The 17,408-nt window shown below is 39.6% G+C and overlaps 1 protein-coding gene across 3 annotated transcripts in view; it reads right to left on the bottom strand.

The window, feature by feature from the left end:
* Positions 1-10,349: 10,349 nt before the first annotated feature.
* Positions 10,350-17,408, bottom strand: part of LOC133524334 (G-protein coupled receptor Mth2-like) — a 46,970-nt gene continuing 39,911 nt past the window's right edge. For all 3 annotated transcript variants that reach the window (XM_061860297.1, XM_061860298.1, XM_061860299.1), the window contains 2 exons: positions 11,526-11,670; positions 10,350-10,476 (listed from right to left, as the gene is read on the bottom strand). In XM_061860297.1, coding sequence (XP_061716281.1) covers positions 11,535-11,670 — 136 coding nt within the window. In that variant the 3' untranslated portion in view covers positions 10,350-10,476; positions 11,526-11,534. The remainder of the gene's footprint in view (positions 10,477-11,525; positions 11,671-17,408) is intronic.

The raw sequence follows: 17,408 nt of genomic DNA, 5'->3' as shown, positions 1-17,408 counted from the left end.
TAGCCCTCTATACAGTTAGGCGCGATGTTATATACAAGCGCGTAGAAAACATCTTGGAACTTGCTCATAAGGCAGAAACCGATCCTACTCAATATAGGGCATTTCACACGAGTGCATTAAATTTAGATAAGATGCGTGAAGACTACGAAGCCGTTTTAGAGTCCTATAATTTATTGCAATTGCAATTGCACCCTGACTCTGAAATAGATTACGAGTCATGGACGGCCTTTGAGGAAATGTTTTGTTATATTAAGCAAGTTCTGATAGATAATGAATCCAAGGTTCCCTCTGAACCGGTAAATTCTCAGAAACCAAAATGCCGCCTACCTAAATTGGAGTTAGTTTCTTTTGACGGAGATGTCAAAAACTGGCCTTTGTTTTATCAACAGTTTAAAAGTATCATTCACGAAAACGCATCGCTGAATGACAGCGAAAAGGTGTACTATTTGGTTGGCAAATTAACCGGCAATGCAGCAAATGTTTGCTCCGGCTTGCCCACAACCGCGGAGAATTATCCAATTATTTGGAACGCATTAATACAAAAATACGATGATCCACGCTCGTTAGCGTCAGCGTATCTTAATCAGCTGCTAACGTTTAAACAATTAACCGCAACCAACGCCGCTGGCTTGGATTCATTCATAAATAAATTTAACTCGTCTGTCGAAGCCCTTAAGCAGTTGAACCTGGATGACTTAACCGACTTCATGTTATTACATCTAGCGCTACAAAAGTTAGATTCCGATACAATTAAACTGTTCGAAATTACATACCGCAAAGAGAAAATTCCCTCTTATCAAAATTTAATTGAGTTTGTCAAAGAACAAAACAAAGTTTTATCTCGTTCGCCAAATGCGATAACCAATAAATCTGTTGAGAATTCTGCTAAGCAACGCCTGCTGCAAAAAACTAAATCTTTTGTAAACACAGATGCGGCCAACGGCGCAAGCGCTAGCGATAAATGTTCACTGTGTAAAAATAAAAAACATGAGCATTTATACTCATGTCAATCTTTTAATAAAATGACACCGCACGACAGGTTCAATTTTATAAAATCAAATTCTTATTGTAACAACTGTTTAAGTGTGAAACATAAGACAAATGCTTGCACTTCCAAGCGCCATTGTTCTCATTGTTCGTTGAGACATCATACTATGTTACATTTCGATACGAAAGAGAAATCTCACTGCAACGTTAGTGCAGTTGTATCCGCGCCCGCATCTAATAATTGTTTTCCCGCAACAACAAATAATGTTGTTACTCCCGCACCCGCTACCGCTTATGACTCGACCCCAGCCTCCTCAGGTGTACGGGCCGATAATCCCGCTCAAGCTAATATAGACCCTGCAATTGCTGCAGTTAAGGTCGAAAATAGCTTGCCGCCTCCTCATGAGGTAAATTCCGCATCTATCCGCACTATGGCATGTAAGAACGATACTGGTCCATGCCTGACTACCGCTTTACTAGCAACCGCTAAAATTAAGGTTACTGATTCCTTAAACCGCACGCATATCCTTCGCGCATTAATTGATCCGGGATCCATGTCGGATTACATTACTGTCGCCTGTTGCAAGCGCCTTTCGCTTGCTATGAATAAACCGCAACATATTACGGAAGCCTCTGGTTTGGGAGAAATAGTTCTCAAGACAAAGGGCAATACCGCGCTCACTTTTTCATCTTTAATAGATGATTCTTATCAATATTCGATTCGTCCGTTGATAGTAGATCGTATAACTTCACAGTTACCCGACTCGCGCGTAAATAAAGAGGTTGTAGATTTAGTTCGCGACTTAACGCTCGCAGATGATAGTTTTTCGGAACCTAGACCTATAGATATACTCTTGGGGGTTAATATTTATTGCAAAATATTGCTGTCTAAGAAAATTGAGAGTTCGGATCCTACTATACCTACCGCTTTAGAAACGACCTTAGGGTATATAATAATGGGTGACGCCGCTATAGTTAACCCGCCTACCGCTTCCCGCACGCTTTGCGCGTTTACTAGCGATCCGCTTCATAGGCTCGTTGAGAACTTTTGGGCAGCAGAAGAAATACCTTCTCGTACCTTTTTGAGCCCAGAAGATCAAAAATGTGAAAATATTTACACTTCAACCACTGTCCGTAATACTGACGGCAGTTATACCGTGGACCTTCCGTTTAAAGACGATCCTCAGACATTGGGCGATTCGTTTAATACCGCAAAAAGGCGTTTTTTACTGTTGGAAAAGAAATTCGCTAAAAATCCTGAGCTTAAATCTGGATACGACGAAGTTATTCGCGATTATCTGGATAAAGGTATTCTCACCCGCGCGTCAACCGATGACGAATCTACTCCTGGATTTTATCTACCGCACCACCTTGTATTACGTAATGACAAAATAAGTACGAAAGTGAGACCGGTCCTGGACGGAAGTTCAAAGACGGATACAGGTTTATCTTTAAATGACATTTTATATTCTGGATGTAACCTACAGGCTAACATTTTTCACATTTTGTTGAATGTGCGCATTTATAAAATAGCATTTTTCGCTGATGTAAAACAAATGTACTTATGCATTTATGTAAACCCTTCGCACCGCAAATACCAACGTATTTTATATCGGTTTTTTGATACCGACCCGCTCGAAGTGCTAACGTTCACGCGTGTGACGTTCGGACTTCGACCTTCAGCCTTTTTGGCAATTCGGACGTTACGTCAGTTAGCGGCCGATGAGCGGCACAAATGGCCGAAGGCAGCCTCTGTGCTCGAAAGAGATGTCTATATGGACGACCTCGCTTCTTCTGCTTCTTCACCCGAGGAAGCTGTTAAGATAGCTGACGAGTTGATCGCCCTTTTCAAAGCAGGTGGATTTGATTTACTCAAATGGTCTTCCAATTCACGCGAATTGCTCGAACACATTCCTGAATCACACCGACAATCTAAATCTATTTCCTTCGATGACGGAAGTACTTTTAAGGTTTTAGGTTTGAAATGGTTACCTGCACGAGACAGCTTTGTTTTTGACATTTCGAGTCCTCCGTCCGTTTGTACCAAGCGCGCCATTCTTTCGGCTACCGCACGCCTGTACGATGTCCTAGGACTCGTCGGCCCAGTTATTTTGTATGCTAAATTAATCATCAAGCAGCTTTGGCTTCTTTCTATCGATTGGGATGAAGAGCCTCCCTCGCATATTGTTAAGCAGTGGCAACAATATTTAGCCGAGCTACCGCAAATATCTCTCCTTAGTTTTCCCCGACATACAAGCATTGAGATGCGGTCTGAAGTTTCGTTAGTTGGGTTTTCCGATGCGAGCGAGTCCGCATATGGGTGTGTAATATATTCCCACGTCGTGAATGGCAACGAGCCGCCTGTGGTCACGTTGCTTTGTTCAAAATCAAGAGTCGCTTCCGCTAAGCCCAAAGTCACTCTTGCTCGTTTGGAACTTTGCGGGATATTACTTCTTTCCAGACTTCTTAAAGAAGTTCACGACACTATGTCTACTAGGCATAAAATAAATAATATTTATGCATTTTCAGACTCGGAGGTCGCCTTATGCTGGTCGGTCGCCTCTCCACATAGATTTGACACTTACGTCGCTAATCGCATTTCGCAAATCCAAACTAATATTTCACCTGACAACTTATACCACGTTGCAGGTTCGCAAAACCCTGGTGACTGTGTGTCACGTGGTCTTACTCCTTCTCAATTGCTCCAGCATGAGCTTTGGTTTAAAGGACCCGCTTGGTTATCACAACCTATACAGTGTTGGCCTATACAAAGGTTCGTTCCAAATCGGTCACAACTACCCGAGGAGAAAACTGTATCCCACGTGACTACGGAGGTTACTAAAATTGATCACCCTCTTTTGACGCTCGCCCACCGCTGTTCTACTTGGAACAAACTTCTTCGAACTACTGTTTATGTGCTTCGTTTTCTGAAGAAGCTACCGCGAAATGATGTAATTACCGCTAATGACCTGAATACTGCTGAATTTAAAATTATAAGAGCGGTGCAAGACGCACACTTCTCAGCTGACATTAAATCCATTTCGAAAGGTCGTAAATGCTCGTTAAAGTTACAGAAACTGTTTCCTTTCCTTTCTGATGGGATTTTACGCGTTGGAGGTCGCTTATCGAACTCATCGCTCGATTATGCATCTAAGCATCCTATAATTTTACCTAAAAAAGGTCATATAATAGAATTAATAATTGATTTTTATCACCGTAATAACTTGCACGCAGGGCCTCAACATTTAGTTGCAATATTAAAAACTAAATTTTGGATTATTTCTTCGCGTCGCATTGTTCGGCAACGCACTCAAAAATGTAACCGCTGTTTTAGGTTAAATCCTAGGCCTACTTTTCCTCTTATGTCAGACTTGCCTAAATGTCGTTTAGAGCAATGCAAGGCTTTTATGCATACTGGTATAGATTTTGCTGGACCACTGTATGTTACTCCTTATAGAAAACGTGGTGTACGCAGCGTTAAGGCCTATATATGCCTTTTTATTTGCCTCGTGACGAAAGCCGTTCATATAGAATTGGCCTCAAACTTAACCTCTGCGTGTTTCATAGACGCTTTCAAGCGCTTCCTATCACGACGAGGTCCCTGTAGCTTTGTTTACTCGGATAACGGGACAAATTTTGTATCTGCAAAAGCTTATTTTAAGGAGCTTCACGATCTTTTACAATCGGACAATTACTATAAAACTTTCAGCGACGAGCTCGCGAAACACCGTATTACCTGGAAAATGAATCCTCCTACCGCTAGCCATTTCGGAGGTATATGGGAAGCTAACATAAAAAGCATTAAGACTTTACTATTCAGAGTGATAGGAAAGCAAATTCTAACTTTCCAGGAGATGGAAACCGTCCTTACTCAGGTGGAAGCTTTGCTTAACAGTCGACCTTTGTACGCTTTAAGCTCGGATCCTTCCGAACCGCTCGCGCTTACTCCGTCTCATTTTTTAACCACGTCCCCGCTGGAATTTTTACCAGCGGCTGATTTGTCTGATGAACGCCCTAATTTACTGTCTCGGTTTTCATTAATGGACTCGCTAGTGCAGTCTTATTGGAAACGATTCAAAATGGAGTATTTACATAATTTGCAGCAACGTGAAAAGTGGAATACTCCTTCAAATCCAATTAAAATTGGTACCGTAGTAATATTAAGCGTTGATAACGCCCCGCCTTTACAATGGCCATTAGGAATTATAACCAACGTCTATCCTAATACTCAAGACGGAGTCATACGCGTGGCGGAAGTAAAAACGAAGACTGGAACGTATAAACGGCCAACCATACGGTTATGTCCGTTACCGACTCAATAGGAGTCTAATTTTAGTTAAGGATCTTAGGTTTAGTTCGCGTCTGATATAGACCAATTAATTATAATACTTAAGCTAGCTTAGCTTATACTTACGCTTTACTTATCTTACTTAGATTATTGGCACAATTGTTGTGCATTATCATCATTTTTTAAACCTTTCTTTTTTTTTTTTGGGTTGAGGTGTTAGGTTAATTTTTGTTTTGTATTCCTATTACGAACTTAGCAAGTAACTTGGCACAATGACCATATGCCGCGATGATATTTTTCATAGTTTGAGCACTTTGTCTCCTTCCTTTCTTTTCTTTGAAGGGTTCCTTCAAGGCCGGGGGGATGGTGAGTTTCAAATTTGATATTTTTATTTTAAGGTGGTTTTTCCTAATATTTTCAAATGTAGGTACTTGTGAAAACGCTCTTAACCCTTCCAAGTTACCTATCCCTTGCCAACGCGCACAAAGCCGTATTGCTGTCTCGCTTACGGCATGTTCTATGAGACGCCATCTTGGCGAATCAGTTCCTGAATTGATGCAGACCTAAACGCATCTCTTAGCCGAAATAAATAAAAATGTAATGTGAAATTAGCAAAATTGTTGAACCAGAGTGAAAGTGATATACGTGTGTACTGTCGCTGAGGATTGGGGAAAGTTTTACGAAGTGCTGGCCAGCTCAAGTACCGTACAGCAAGATCATCAGGTATGTGCGCAGGCATTTCCTAAATCCCTTAAATCTAGGCGTCAAGCAAGTACTTTTTTTTTCTATTTAATATACAGTCCACTTAATAAAATCCCTCGTGGTGTCTTGAGGGCTCCCATACATATTTTCCCGCGCATATTCATTTCCGCACAAATATAGGTTTAAAGGCACTACCAATGGTACTTAATTATTATTATTATTTTATACTACGTCGGTGGCAAACAAGCATACGGCCTGCCTGATGGTAAGCAGTATCTTTAGCCTATGTACGCCTGCAACTCTAGAGGAGTTACATGCGCGTTGCCGACCCTAACCCCCTCCCACCCTCGTTGAGCTCTGGCAACCTTACTCACCGGCAGGAACGCAACACTATGAGTAGGGTCTAGTGTTATTTGGCTGCGATTTTCTGTAAGGTGGAGGTACTTCCCCAGTTGGGCTCTGCTCTAGATCTGGAATGACATCCGCTGTAATGTGCCCTACCACACAGAGCGATATATAGTTTAAGGGATTATTTCATTGGACCTATCCGGTCTCCGGACACGGCCCTTTCTGCGATTTCCTATTGCTCATCAGAAAATGTCCGGCAAACATAAACTTATCTAATAACGCCGAAACTTGTTGATTCCTAACAGCTGAATGAATCTGGGGGCATGACCGTGTCCCCGCCAAGACGAGACAAAGGGCAAAAGGCAGTGCCTATCTTTTCTCGGCATCATATTATTCCCAGTCATTAATACTTAACATTAGTTTAATTACTCAGTGAAAGACACAAACAACTAAGAAGCGTGAACTTACGCACCACAAATAACTGTAGCTTAGATGCGTTGGGGTTAATTCGAAAACGAGGTATAAAACTACGTCTTTACTATGCAAGAAGAATCACTTCGGAGTTATACTTTGGAGCAAGATACTTCCGAGACTCTCAAGTCGAAGCAATATTAACCAACGCGTCGTAAGTATTGTCAGAACATAAGGTTCCTCTTGTTAATTAGAAATTTGCAATTTTTTTAACATCTCAATTTACCCCACTGCAGCTTAATTATACTAACAGGAACGACCATTTCTTTTAATTTAATAATTCCAGCAATCTGTGATTTCACTTATACGATGCAAAAGCTAATAATACGTATTTTTTATATATATATATTAATGTAAATAACATCGTAACATCGTTTTAAATTTGTACTTTTTATTCAAAATACCTAGGCACAGTCAGCAGCAAAATTTGTGAAGTGGTCGAAAAGCTTAACATTGCACTAGACTCGAGAAAAAACATTTGTGCTGCAAACTGTACCCATGTACCTATTATTATTACCTAGTTACCTACTAGAGTTTAAAAGCTGTATCATCATTACGTAGGTACCGCCACTTGTATGGTCGCCATCATATATAATTTATGGGACCGGCAAAAGTGCATAAAAACATCTGAACATACTCCCTAACGCGTGTGAACTTTAGCAGCTTCATCATATCTTATATCTGCACGGATTTGTGAGTTCTAGATCAACATGTACAAACTTAGTATCCTTTACCGAGCTACTAACAAGTGCTGTGGACTCAGGTAAACAAACAGACGTTATATATACTGACTTCAGTAAAGCTTTTGATAAAGTCTCTCACTCAATACTAATGTACAAATTATCAGCATACGGTGTATCAGGCAATATGTTGCAATGGTTACAGTCTTATTTAACTGAAAGGGTTTTCTATGTAGTGGTGAATGGCTACGAATCGTCTTACCGTAATATAACATCTGGCGTACCTCAAGGCTCGCATTTAGGTCCTATACTTTTCAACTTATTTATCAATGACGTAACTGAATGCTTCCACCACTCTACGGTTTTTATGTATGCTGATGACCTAAAGTTCGCACGCGTTATTAACACAACTGACGATATCACCTTACTTCAAAGCGATATTATAAGACTGAGTAGTTGGTGTAAGCATAACCTAATGCACATTAACATCAAAAAATGCATCCATATGAAATTCACTCGAAAACAAAATGTAACACAGTCAGACTACCATATAGACGGTTGCAACCTAATCGAAGTTGAGAACACTCGCGATCTTGGAGTTCTTTTCGACAACAAATTAACGTTTATTCCCCACATAGAAAATATTGTCAAGAGGGCATCTAAGACTTTGGGCTTTGTCATGAGAAGCACTAAATCATTTAGGCGCAGCGCAACCAAAATATTGCTATACAATAGTCTGACGAGGAGTATTTTGGAATATTGCAGCGTTGTCTGGAGGCCGCATTATGCTACCCACTCATTACGGTTAGAGCGTATTCAAAAAAGGTTCACTCGTCACTTAGCATTTCAGGCACGTGTTATGGCTAAAAGATCAATATCCTATCAAAGGAAACTGCAATATTTCAAGATGGATTCCCTAGAAGATCGACGGACGCTCCTAGATGCAACTTTTTTGTACAAGTTAGTGAACCACAAAATAGATTGTCCACAACTGCTGACATTGTTGAACTTTCGTGCTCCATCCCGTTTCCCCCGTAATGCTATCACCCCTCTTTACGCCCCGCCTAGAAGATCAGTTTCAGGCACTAACTCTCCAATATGCAGGTTATGTAAAATTGCTAATGGTTGCTGTGACAAGGCGGATATGCACTATGACCCACTAAATAAATTTATAAAATCTGTCCGAAAAATTTTTTTTAAACATAAGTAATTAGAATTTAAGTTAAAATTTTGGTACTTCTATAGTTGTTTACTTATATTTGTTTCGCATGCCGTGTTTACCTGTAAGTAATTGTGACACCACTCCTTACATGTATTAGCTTGTACGTTTTGAATGTATCGATGTCAACAATTGTTGGTGAACCTTAAATAAATAAAATAAAATAAAATAAAAAATCTGATGGTGACCATAACTGAACATGACGGGTTGTTATATCCCATTCCGCCAATAATGCTCAGTGGTTCTCCTCTTCAAACAGTAACTAGATTTAAATACTTGGGTCACTGGGTTACTGACACTCTTAAAGATGATGCTGACATAGAAAGGGAGCGCAGAGCACTGTCGGTAAGGTGTAACATGCTCTCTCGCAGGTTTGCACGCTGTTCTAAGGAGGTGAAAATTACCTTGTTTAAAACGTATTGTCAAACCCTATACACGTGCAACCTGTGGAGTGACTACACTAAAAAAGCCTACAGTGCTCTGCGCGCCCAGTACAATAACGCCTTCAGGGGGTTGTTGGGGCTGCCCTGGCGCTGCAGCGCGTCAGGGATGTTCGCCGCATGGAGAACCGACGGTTTCCAAGCCGTGATGCGGAAGCGGACAGCGTCCCTGGGCGAACGTGTTCGGGGCAGTACCAACACTCTCCTGAAAGTGATTGCTGAGAGGATGGACAGCCCTATCCTTATTCACTGGATGTCGCTGCATGCCAATCCAAACTGCAATTATACTTTTTACTAACACACTTAGCCGTAAGTCATTACTAACATAATATGGATGTTTTTGTCCGAAATAAATGTTTTCATTTCATTTTTTTTTTCATTAGCTCTATCCGGTCGCTGGACACTTTGTGCTGGTAACTTCCCGCTTAGAGCGATCAGGGAAATATCATCTACCTTTGTCTGTCCTTCTCAGCAGAATGTGTCAAACAGTGGCGTAGCTAGGCGTGGGTGAAGCTAGGCGTGGGTGAATGGGGTTCTCGCCCACGGCCTCGCAAAGCCAACATTTTTATTACCTTGGGAAAACACATTGAAAAGGGAAAGGGCCTCACAGATGTGGTTACGGTCACGGCTAGATTAGTTCACGCTACGCCACTGGTGTAAAAAACCGGATAGCCGCATATATAGGGAAAGGTGATGGGTCCTATTTTATTATTTTTTCTTATATATTGATTTACTTGATAAAGCTTAGTTTATATAGAATTGGCACATAATTAGCAATGTTTGTAAAAAATAATAATTCCATGGCGGGAAAAAAATTGACAATTACAGTTCAATCACCAACCTTCAAAACCTTTGTCCCCAATTTCAATCTATCAAAAACTACTGGGCAATCATGAAAAAAAATTAAACAAGAATAGTCAAATTGTCCAGGCTATCAATTCATTGCGGTCTACAAGAAATCAACACGCCAAAAATGACGACAAAAGTGTTGTACAGGAAATGACGTGGGGCCATTATGAAAACAGTTCGTAATTATTTACATATCAGAGATTTTTTTTTAAATTTTATACATATTTGAAAGCTAAATAAATTATTGTTTACAATTCACCATTCATAACTTTCTTATTGTATTAGTTAATAAAAAAATGACAATCTTCTAGTGCGTACCAATTCTATATGAACTATGCTTTATTTTGAACATTTTTAGAAGTATATAAAGGATGTGAAAAAGCAATTTAATTAACTTACTTAATTACACTATATTTACTTAAGTTACTTAAAACTATAGATGCGCATTTATTCTGAGAATTCTTTGGCTTTGATATGGCATGTCGTCCGGTTCTGAAACAAGATAAATTCCAATTCCTAGTTAATATTATCATTACCACAAAAATCGGTTGCACAAGATAAATTTTGCACCCTAAATTCACCCGCACGGGCGTCTCGCTAACGCTAAAGACATATACAAATTGATAGGTACGAGCGAAACACTCGCGTGAATAATAACAAAACGTCATTTTTAATATCAAAATGTAATTTCGAATTTTTCTCCTGTTGCTCCGAACTTTGCGACGAACTTTAAGAAAGTCTGTTAATCCGATATAGAAACTCCATAGAAGCATGAGAAGACATATTCGTTTGAGTGTGCGTAACTGACTTTCTATATGCATCTCGCTCGTACTGGCATATTATTATTTTTATTAAGTCATTTATTCATGTAAAACAATTACACAGTTACACAGTAACTAGTTTGTTGGCGCGTCATCCCTGTTGATGTTGGTTGGATGACATGTCTTTAGTAGCCACAAAGGTGTGTATTTATTTTACACTTTATTGCATATAGCAAATGTACAACAAGTTAATGTTTTTAGGCATTCTCTACCAGGTAACCACAGGGCCGCCAGCGGGCGGTGGACATGGGGGCGTCCCCGCCCACGATGCTGGCTCCCGAGATGGTAAGCGCGACCTCGTGTCCCGGAAGCGCTTCCACTGAGACGATCGGTTGGACAGCACTAACCATGTGACGGATCCTAGTCAGGATAGCCGCTGCGGGGTCGCGGACGAATTGCGCGAGCTTCCCCGTAACCCCGCAACCATAGCGGCGAGAGGACACCATACGGTTTAGTGGATAGTGGGGCCTCTGTACAGCCCTGAGTTCCACATAACCGTCCGGGATTAACCCCGACCCGGCGGTATGTGTAAAAGCATTCCCCATGTAAAAAAAAAAAGGTAACCACAGGGCCAAACAGAACTGCGTCTAGTTGGATGCAGTGCAGTGAGAGATATGTGACTGAATATTTTGTATAATATCATCATTACTATCGTAAACAAGGCTACATCATGCGAATTCGCTCTGAGAGGTTTTTGTCGAGGAGGCATTATGTACAGACCTATGATGGTTAGTGGAGCTCTTTCATTCGCATGGCGGTATCGTCGGCTGATACTCGAGTGTCTTCGGTAGGTGCCGAACTCGTCCGGGTTGCCCATTTTCCAAGCCCGTCTGCGACTGTCCTCGTGCCGCAGAAGTTGTTCCAGCTGAAATTATAACAATACGTAAAATTGCGACATAAAAAAAAAGTGAAATACAACGAAGTACACATATTCGTAAAGCACGCTTGTTAGGATCGCCTGCTTTTAGTTCTAATAAACATTGGTAGCAGTAAAGGGGGCGACTGCGGCCCGGGCTCGTAAGTACCTATAAGTCTTTCGGACCATAAATGTACCTACACCCAGCCGCAAAAGTGCATGGCCACTTTATGAATGAATTCTATTCAGTGCGTGAAATTTAAGCCTACAAAATATTGTTTAATGTTTACCAGTGGTTTCAGCATACGAAAACATCTTGAGCAATAGAAAACCGCCTAGGTGGTTGGTCTGTGGTTTCCCCTCGGGGTTGGAAGTTCATACCGTCGGATCGCATTTGTAAAAATAAAAACCACTGCCTACATGACTTTTACACCTACTTATCCACCCATTGTGTATTAAAGATACCAACTCTTCGTCAATTAATTAGACTAGGCAGAAATAAAGTTTTTATTTGTAAACGTAGGTCCAAAATGCATTCTGATAAAAAATTAAAACTATTTATCATTAAGAAATAAACCTAAAAATTAAATTAATTATAACAAACTAACTGTATATCAAAAGCCCTATGTCCCGTTCCGACTGTCACCTGATCCAAACGTGCCAAAAATGCTAGCGGCATTGCCGCGTTGCACAGCCAGCGATATTTGCTGAACCAGGAAAGAGTCGACGGGTCGCTGCCCGACTAGACTAGACTAATTAGACTAATTTCCTTCTTATTTATATTTAAACTTCATTTTTATGTTTTTGATGATGCTAGTAACACGTCTTAACGGACTCGCCAGTCCTTGTCTAAACCAAACACATTTCCCAAGAGAAAAACGCTTTAATTAATTACAACGATTACTCGTTTTACGGTTGTACGGTACGGTCTCATTTTCTAGACTTGAATTAGGGATACTCTTATTTAAATAAAGGTATGGATAGTAAGTACTCGTAGTATAGTAGATTGATGAAATTATTAAACAAGCTTAGAAAAGTTTAGTCTAAACCTAAACAGGCTGGTTAGCACACTAAGGTACATAAGGTCACGCATGGCACGGTTAGCCATTCAGAGTTCAAGCTACTTGGGCTATGAGTTGTCCAACCAAACGGCAAACCCTAAAGGGCTCATATACTTACCAGTGGCGGCACTTAAAAGAACCTGTTAGGGTTTTTAACTTTCTCTCAATTGTTCTTTATTTATTTATCTTGTTCTTGCAGGTCGCTTCTAGGACAAGGCGCGCAATTGGCTACTTGACAGTTTTTAACCGACTTCAAGATTTCAAAAGGCGGAGGTTCAGTTGTGTTTTTTTTGTATTTTAATGTTTGTTACTTCATAACTCCGTCATTTCTGAACCGATTTTGAAAAGTATTTTTTTAATTGAATTTATATACATACAGATTGGTCCCGTTTGTGTCAAAACTCAGTTCTGATGATGGGATCCATGAGGAATTGAGGGAACCCTTCAAATGTGAAAAACATACATATAGTGATTTTTGTATTTTAATCAACAAGTCAAACATTTACATTTAAGAAAGTGACATTTGATGAAGTGGAACTGCTGATGCTGATCAGAATGGAACTCTTCACTGACGCATAGTTCCCGCTTGGCGATTTGTGTCGTCTTCGTTATGTTTGTTAGGCGAATTAGGTTTTCAAGACAATTTTTAGGGTTCCGTAGCCAAATGGCAAAAAACGGAACCCTTATAGATTCGTCATGTCCGTCTGTCTGTCCGTTTATGTCACAGCCACTTTTTTCCGAAACTATAAGAGCTATGCTGTTCAAACTTGGTAAGTAGATGTATTCCATGAACCGCATTAAGATTTTTACACAAAAATAGAAAAAAAAACTATAAATTTTGGGGGTTCCCCATACTTAGAACTGAAACTCAAAACATCTTTTTTCATCAAACCCATACGTGTGGGGTATCTATGGATAGGTCTTTAAAAATGATATAGAGGTTTCTAATATAATTTTTTAGGGTTCCGTAGCCAAATGGCAAAAAACGGAACCCTTATAGATTCGTCATGTCCGTCTGTCTGTCCGTTTATGTCACAGCCACTTTTTTCTAAGCTGAATAGTTTGCGCGAGAGACACTTCCAAAGTGGTAAAATGTGTGTCCCCCCCGTAACTTCTAAAATAACAGAATGAAAAATCTAAAAAAAATATATGATATACATTGCCATGCAAACTTCCACCGGAAATTGGTTTGAACGAGATCTAAAATAAAAAATAAAAAAATTTTTTCATCAAACCCATACGTGTGGGCTATGGATAGGTCTTCAAAAATGATATTTAGGTTTCTAATATCTTTTTTTTTCTAAACTGAATAGTTTACGCGAGAGACATTTCCAAAGTGAAAAAATGTACCCCCCCCCCCTGTAACTCCTAAAATAACAGAATGAAAAATCTAAAAAAAATATATGTAGGGAATCGAATAGTACCATTTTCGTTTCACATTTGAAAGTAAAAAAAAAATTTCTGACTTTGGACTTTGGAGCCTTGTATTTTTTTATAATTCCAATACTTATGTCTTTTTAAATTCCACTGTTTTCGGCTCATTTTCTATTCATTTAACTAAATTTTGTTATAATATTCAACATGTGTCAAGTACCCAATTCTCTAAGCCGGTAGGAATCTAGCTTTACGAACGTCCTGTCACTGATTCTTACTGCACAAGTTCCAAACTAAGTTCCAAACATTTCCACACAATTGGTTCATTATCGCTTCGTCGGCAATTTAGTGGCTCCACTGACGATGCTAATAAAGCTACTACGCTAATTGATTAGTTTCACAGCTTGGTACGCCATACATTTACTTCATAAGATGTTATGACTGTCATAAAATAAAGTATTGGGCAATTGTAATACTTTGGGGGAAGTGAGAATTCACGAATGTGAAATATGATTCCGATTTTATTTCAATATACCTAAGTGCTTGTTGTGCGTGTTCCCTCATGGCTTGTTATGATGATAGTGCTCATGTATTATGCCTTATTTGAAATACTGGAGGGAATTAAAAATTATTATTAAATTCATTCAGTTGCATTGTGTCCTGGATCTCGGCAGATTGTGATGGACTTTTTGTATATACTAACACCTTTTGTACCTACATATCTACTTACTTTCATGCAGTAAAAAGTTTTTGGCAAAAAAAAATTTTTTGGTACAAGCTTTTATCGCTGACTGTACCTTTCTGACCACAGGCAACTAATACTCATCGAGACAATTCTAAATACCCCAAGCACATAATCACAGAGTTCCTATGGCTACCTCCTGTCTCTATCATCAGTTCAGCTCGATGGTATCATAATATTGCATAATATGCATGTGTGCAAATTGTCAGCTCAATCGGAAATCGGGAAGTGGGTCAAATTTAGCATCCAAGATTACTAACAGGGAAAGTTAAATAAAACCTTGGAATAAAAATTTCAAACTATTAATTAAGGCACGAAGCACTGGGGGCCAATTTGACTTATGAAAGTGACAAGTTACTACAATATTTCTATGGTGATGCCTCGAACCCGAACCGTCAACTACATGATGCCTTGTAGGCGGTATATTGCCCTTTTTCACAAAAGTAGACGAGTGGTTGCCATATATTTACTTTTATGCTAATTAAGTCATCTTTCACGTTCTCAAATAGCCTCCTGATATTGAAATCGACTCTGACCTGACATCAATATAGCATTTCCAAATATGCCCCTTCGGCTCCTAATAACACTTGGCAAGTGTGGCGTAACATTAAATATTATTGACAAACGCTGGTACCTGATATGTTATAGCTGATTTACGATCATCATAAAATGGTGACATGAAACTAGGGATATTGATGGTCGCCATTACATTGCGCTCAAGTGACACTTGCGAGCCCGAGATATGGAATAGGATATCAACTGGGATGGACCGGCACAAACAAGACATATTTTATGTCCTACATCCTACTGCATATTTAAGAACTGGTGGGCTGGTTAAAATGGAATGTTTTTCTAGATTTGTTTGGTCACATTAGTTCATTCGTACTATGAATTATTTAACGCGTAGCAAGTTCTACTGTCAGTGTAAAAATTTATATATCTACATTGTCAGCTCATTAAGAGGAAAAAAATAGTTGCATTATGTTGCCTGAACTGAGGATTCCATTTTTCCTACTTTTCCTTTGGATCCATGTTCCTTTCACAAAACATCATATAGAATATACATAGGACATAGATGAGTAGACAGACCTATCTATTGAAATAATTCATTTTGTATATTGGAAAACTTATACAACACCGCGGGAAACAATCAAACTTGCATTTATAGAGTTTGTCCCGATTCCTTAGAGGCACAAATCCGGCCGAATAACCTGAGACCCTGCCGTGAGAAATGAAAATCGAAATATCTTTATTTGCCTCGATAAGACGCTTTGCTTCTGGAGAAAATCCAAAAGACTTTTCTAAGATTTTTATTTAAAAAAGTCTATGGGTATTATCCTTTCCTTTACCCGACAAAATATTTACTTGGAACTCTGGGTTTTAACTCCTTAGAAGTGAGGCGTAATTATGCACTTATGATCGGCGCGTGCAGAATATTACGTGGAGATTCAGACTGCCCTCAGCTGGTCTCACAGCTGGTACGCCTCCTCATCCCTTCTCTGTCCGTCGCAAAGTTCAATTTTAGGCCTCGTAATCGCGACTTACTTGCGGCTCCTAAAGCACGCACGAAGGCGTACAGGCAATCACCACTGGTTCGTGCTTTGCACTACATCAACGCACTTCTCCAGTCGGCTCCAGACTGCGATCTTTTTGCCAGTAATTGGAGGCAAATTTGTGAGCAATGCAAAAACCATTGTGAGGCAATGGATGACCGTCCGTCCTCAGTTAGTTATTAAGGTTCTCCTGTGTTTTGTAATTCTATTTTTATGTATAACACAATTTAATGATCTACCTACTTAGTCCCAGATTGTATTCTGTACCTGATGTGTATGCATTTATATACTTTCTGTCCTAAATTTCGCAGTGCATTAGTATATACTGTAATGCTGTGTAATTTTGTTGTTGTTAAAATAAAATAAAATAAAATAATTTAAATTTTTCGCGGTAGGCTCTCTGATTACCAGTGTAGGCGAGATGATTTCTTGGGCGGCAGTGTAACGTTATCTTAAGGTGCATGTCAACTACACGTAATTGAAAATGCGCTATACCAGTAATATACTGGTTTTCCCGAGTGACTAAATCAGTCAGCGATGAAATGACAATCGGGGAAAACGGCGAAACTCGAAAATAGTTTTTCTGGTTCAGTATCGCTCTTACTCATTCGAGTGATACAGGCAAATCGACGAACGTTCGAACTCGTTCACGGATTGGATCCCTGAATTACGTAGTAACAGCTTCTCCGCCTGTGCCAAGTTAGGTAATAGGTACGTGTATCTACAACAAATTTGGAAACAGCTTTTCCAACAGATTCTGGGACGGTGTTATAAGCTGTATTCGGTTGAATATAGTTTGAAACTAGCTGCTTCGTAGTTGGTAAGTCCAGTCAGCTGCAGATAAATCTGACTTCAGATACAAAGAAGTTTGTATTAACAAAAAGAGATTGGATGATGTAGGGCGCTTACTAAAGAGGTCGGTGCTCTGTGGTATACTTTGTATACTCATTTGTTATTATTTGTTTACTTGACAGTTGATCAATATTACCTACACACAGTACATAGGAATGCCCCTGT

The sequence above is a fragment of the Cydia pomonella genome, chromosome 13 (genome assembly GCF_033807575.1).
Source record: "Cydia pomonella isolate Wapato2018A chromosome 13, ilCydPomo1, whole genome shotgun sequence".
NCBI classification, from domain to species: domain Eukaryota; kingdom Metazoa; phylum Arthropoda; class Insecta; order Lepidoptera; family Tortricidae; genus Cydia; species Cydia pomonella.
This window is presented reverse-complemented; position numbering and strand designations above follow the sequence as displayed.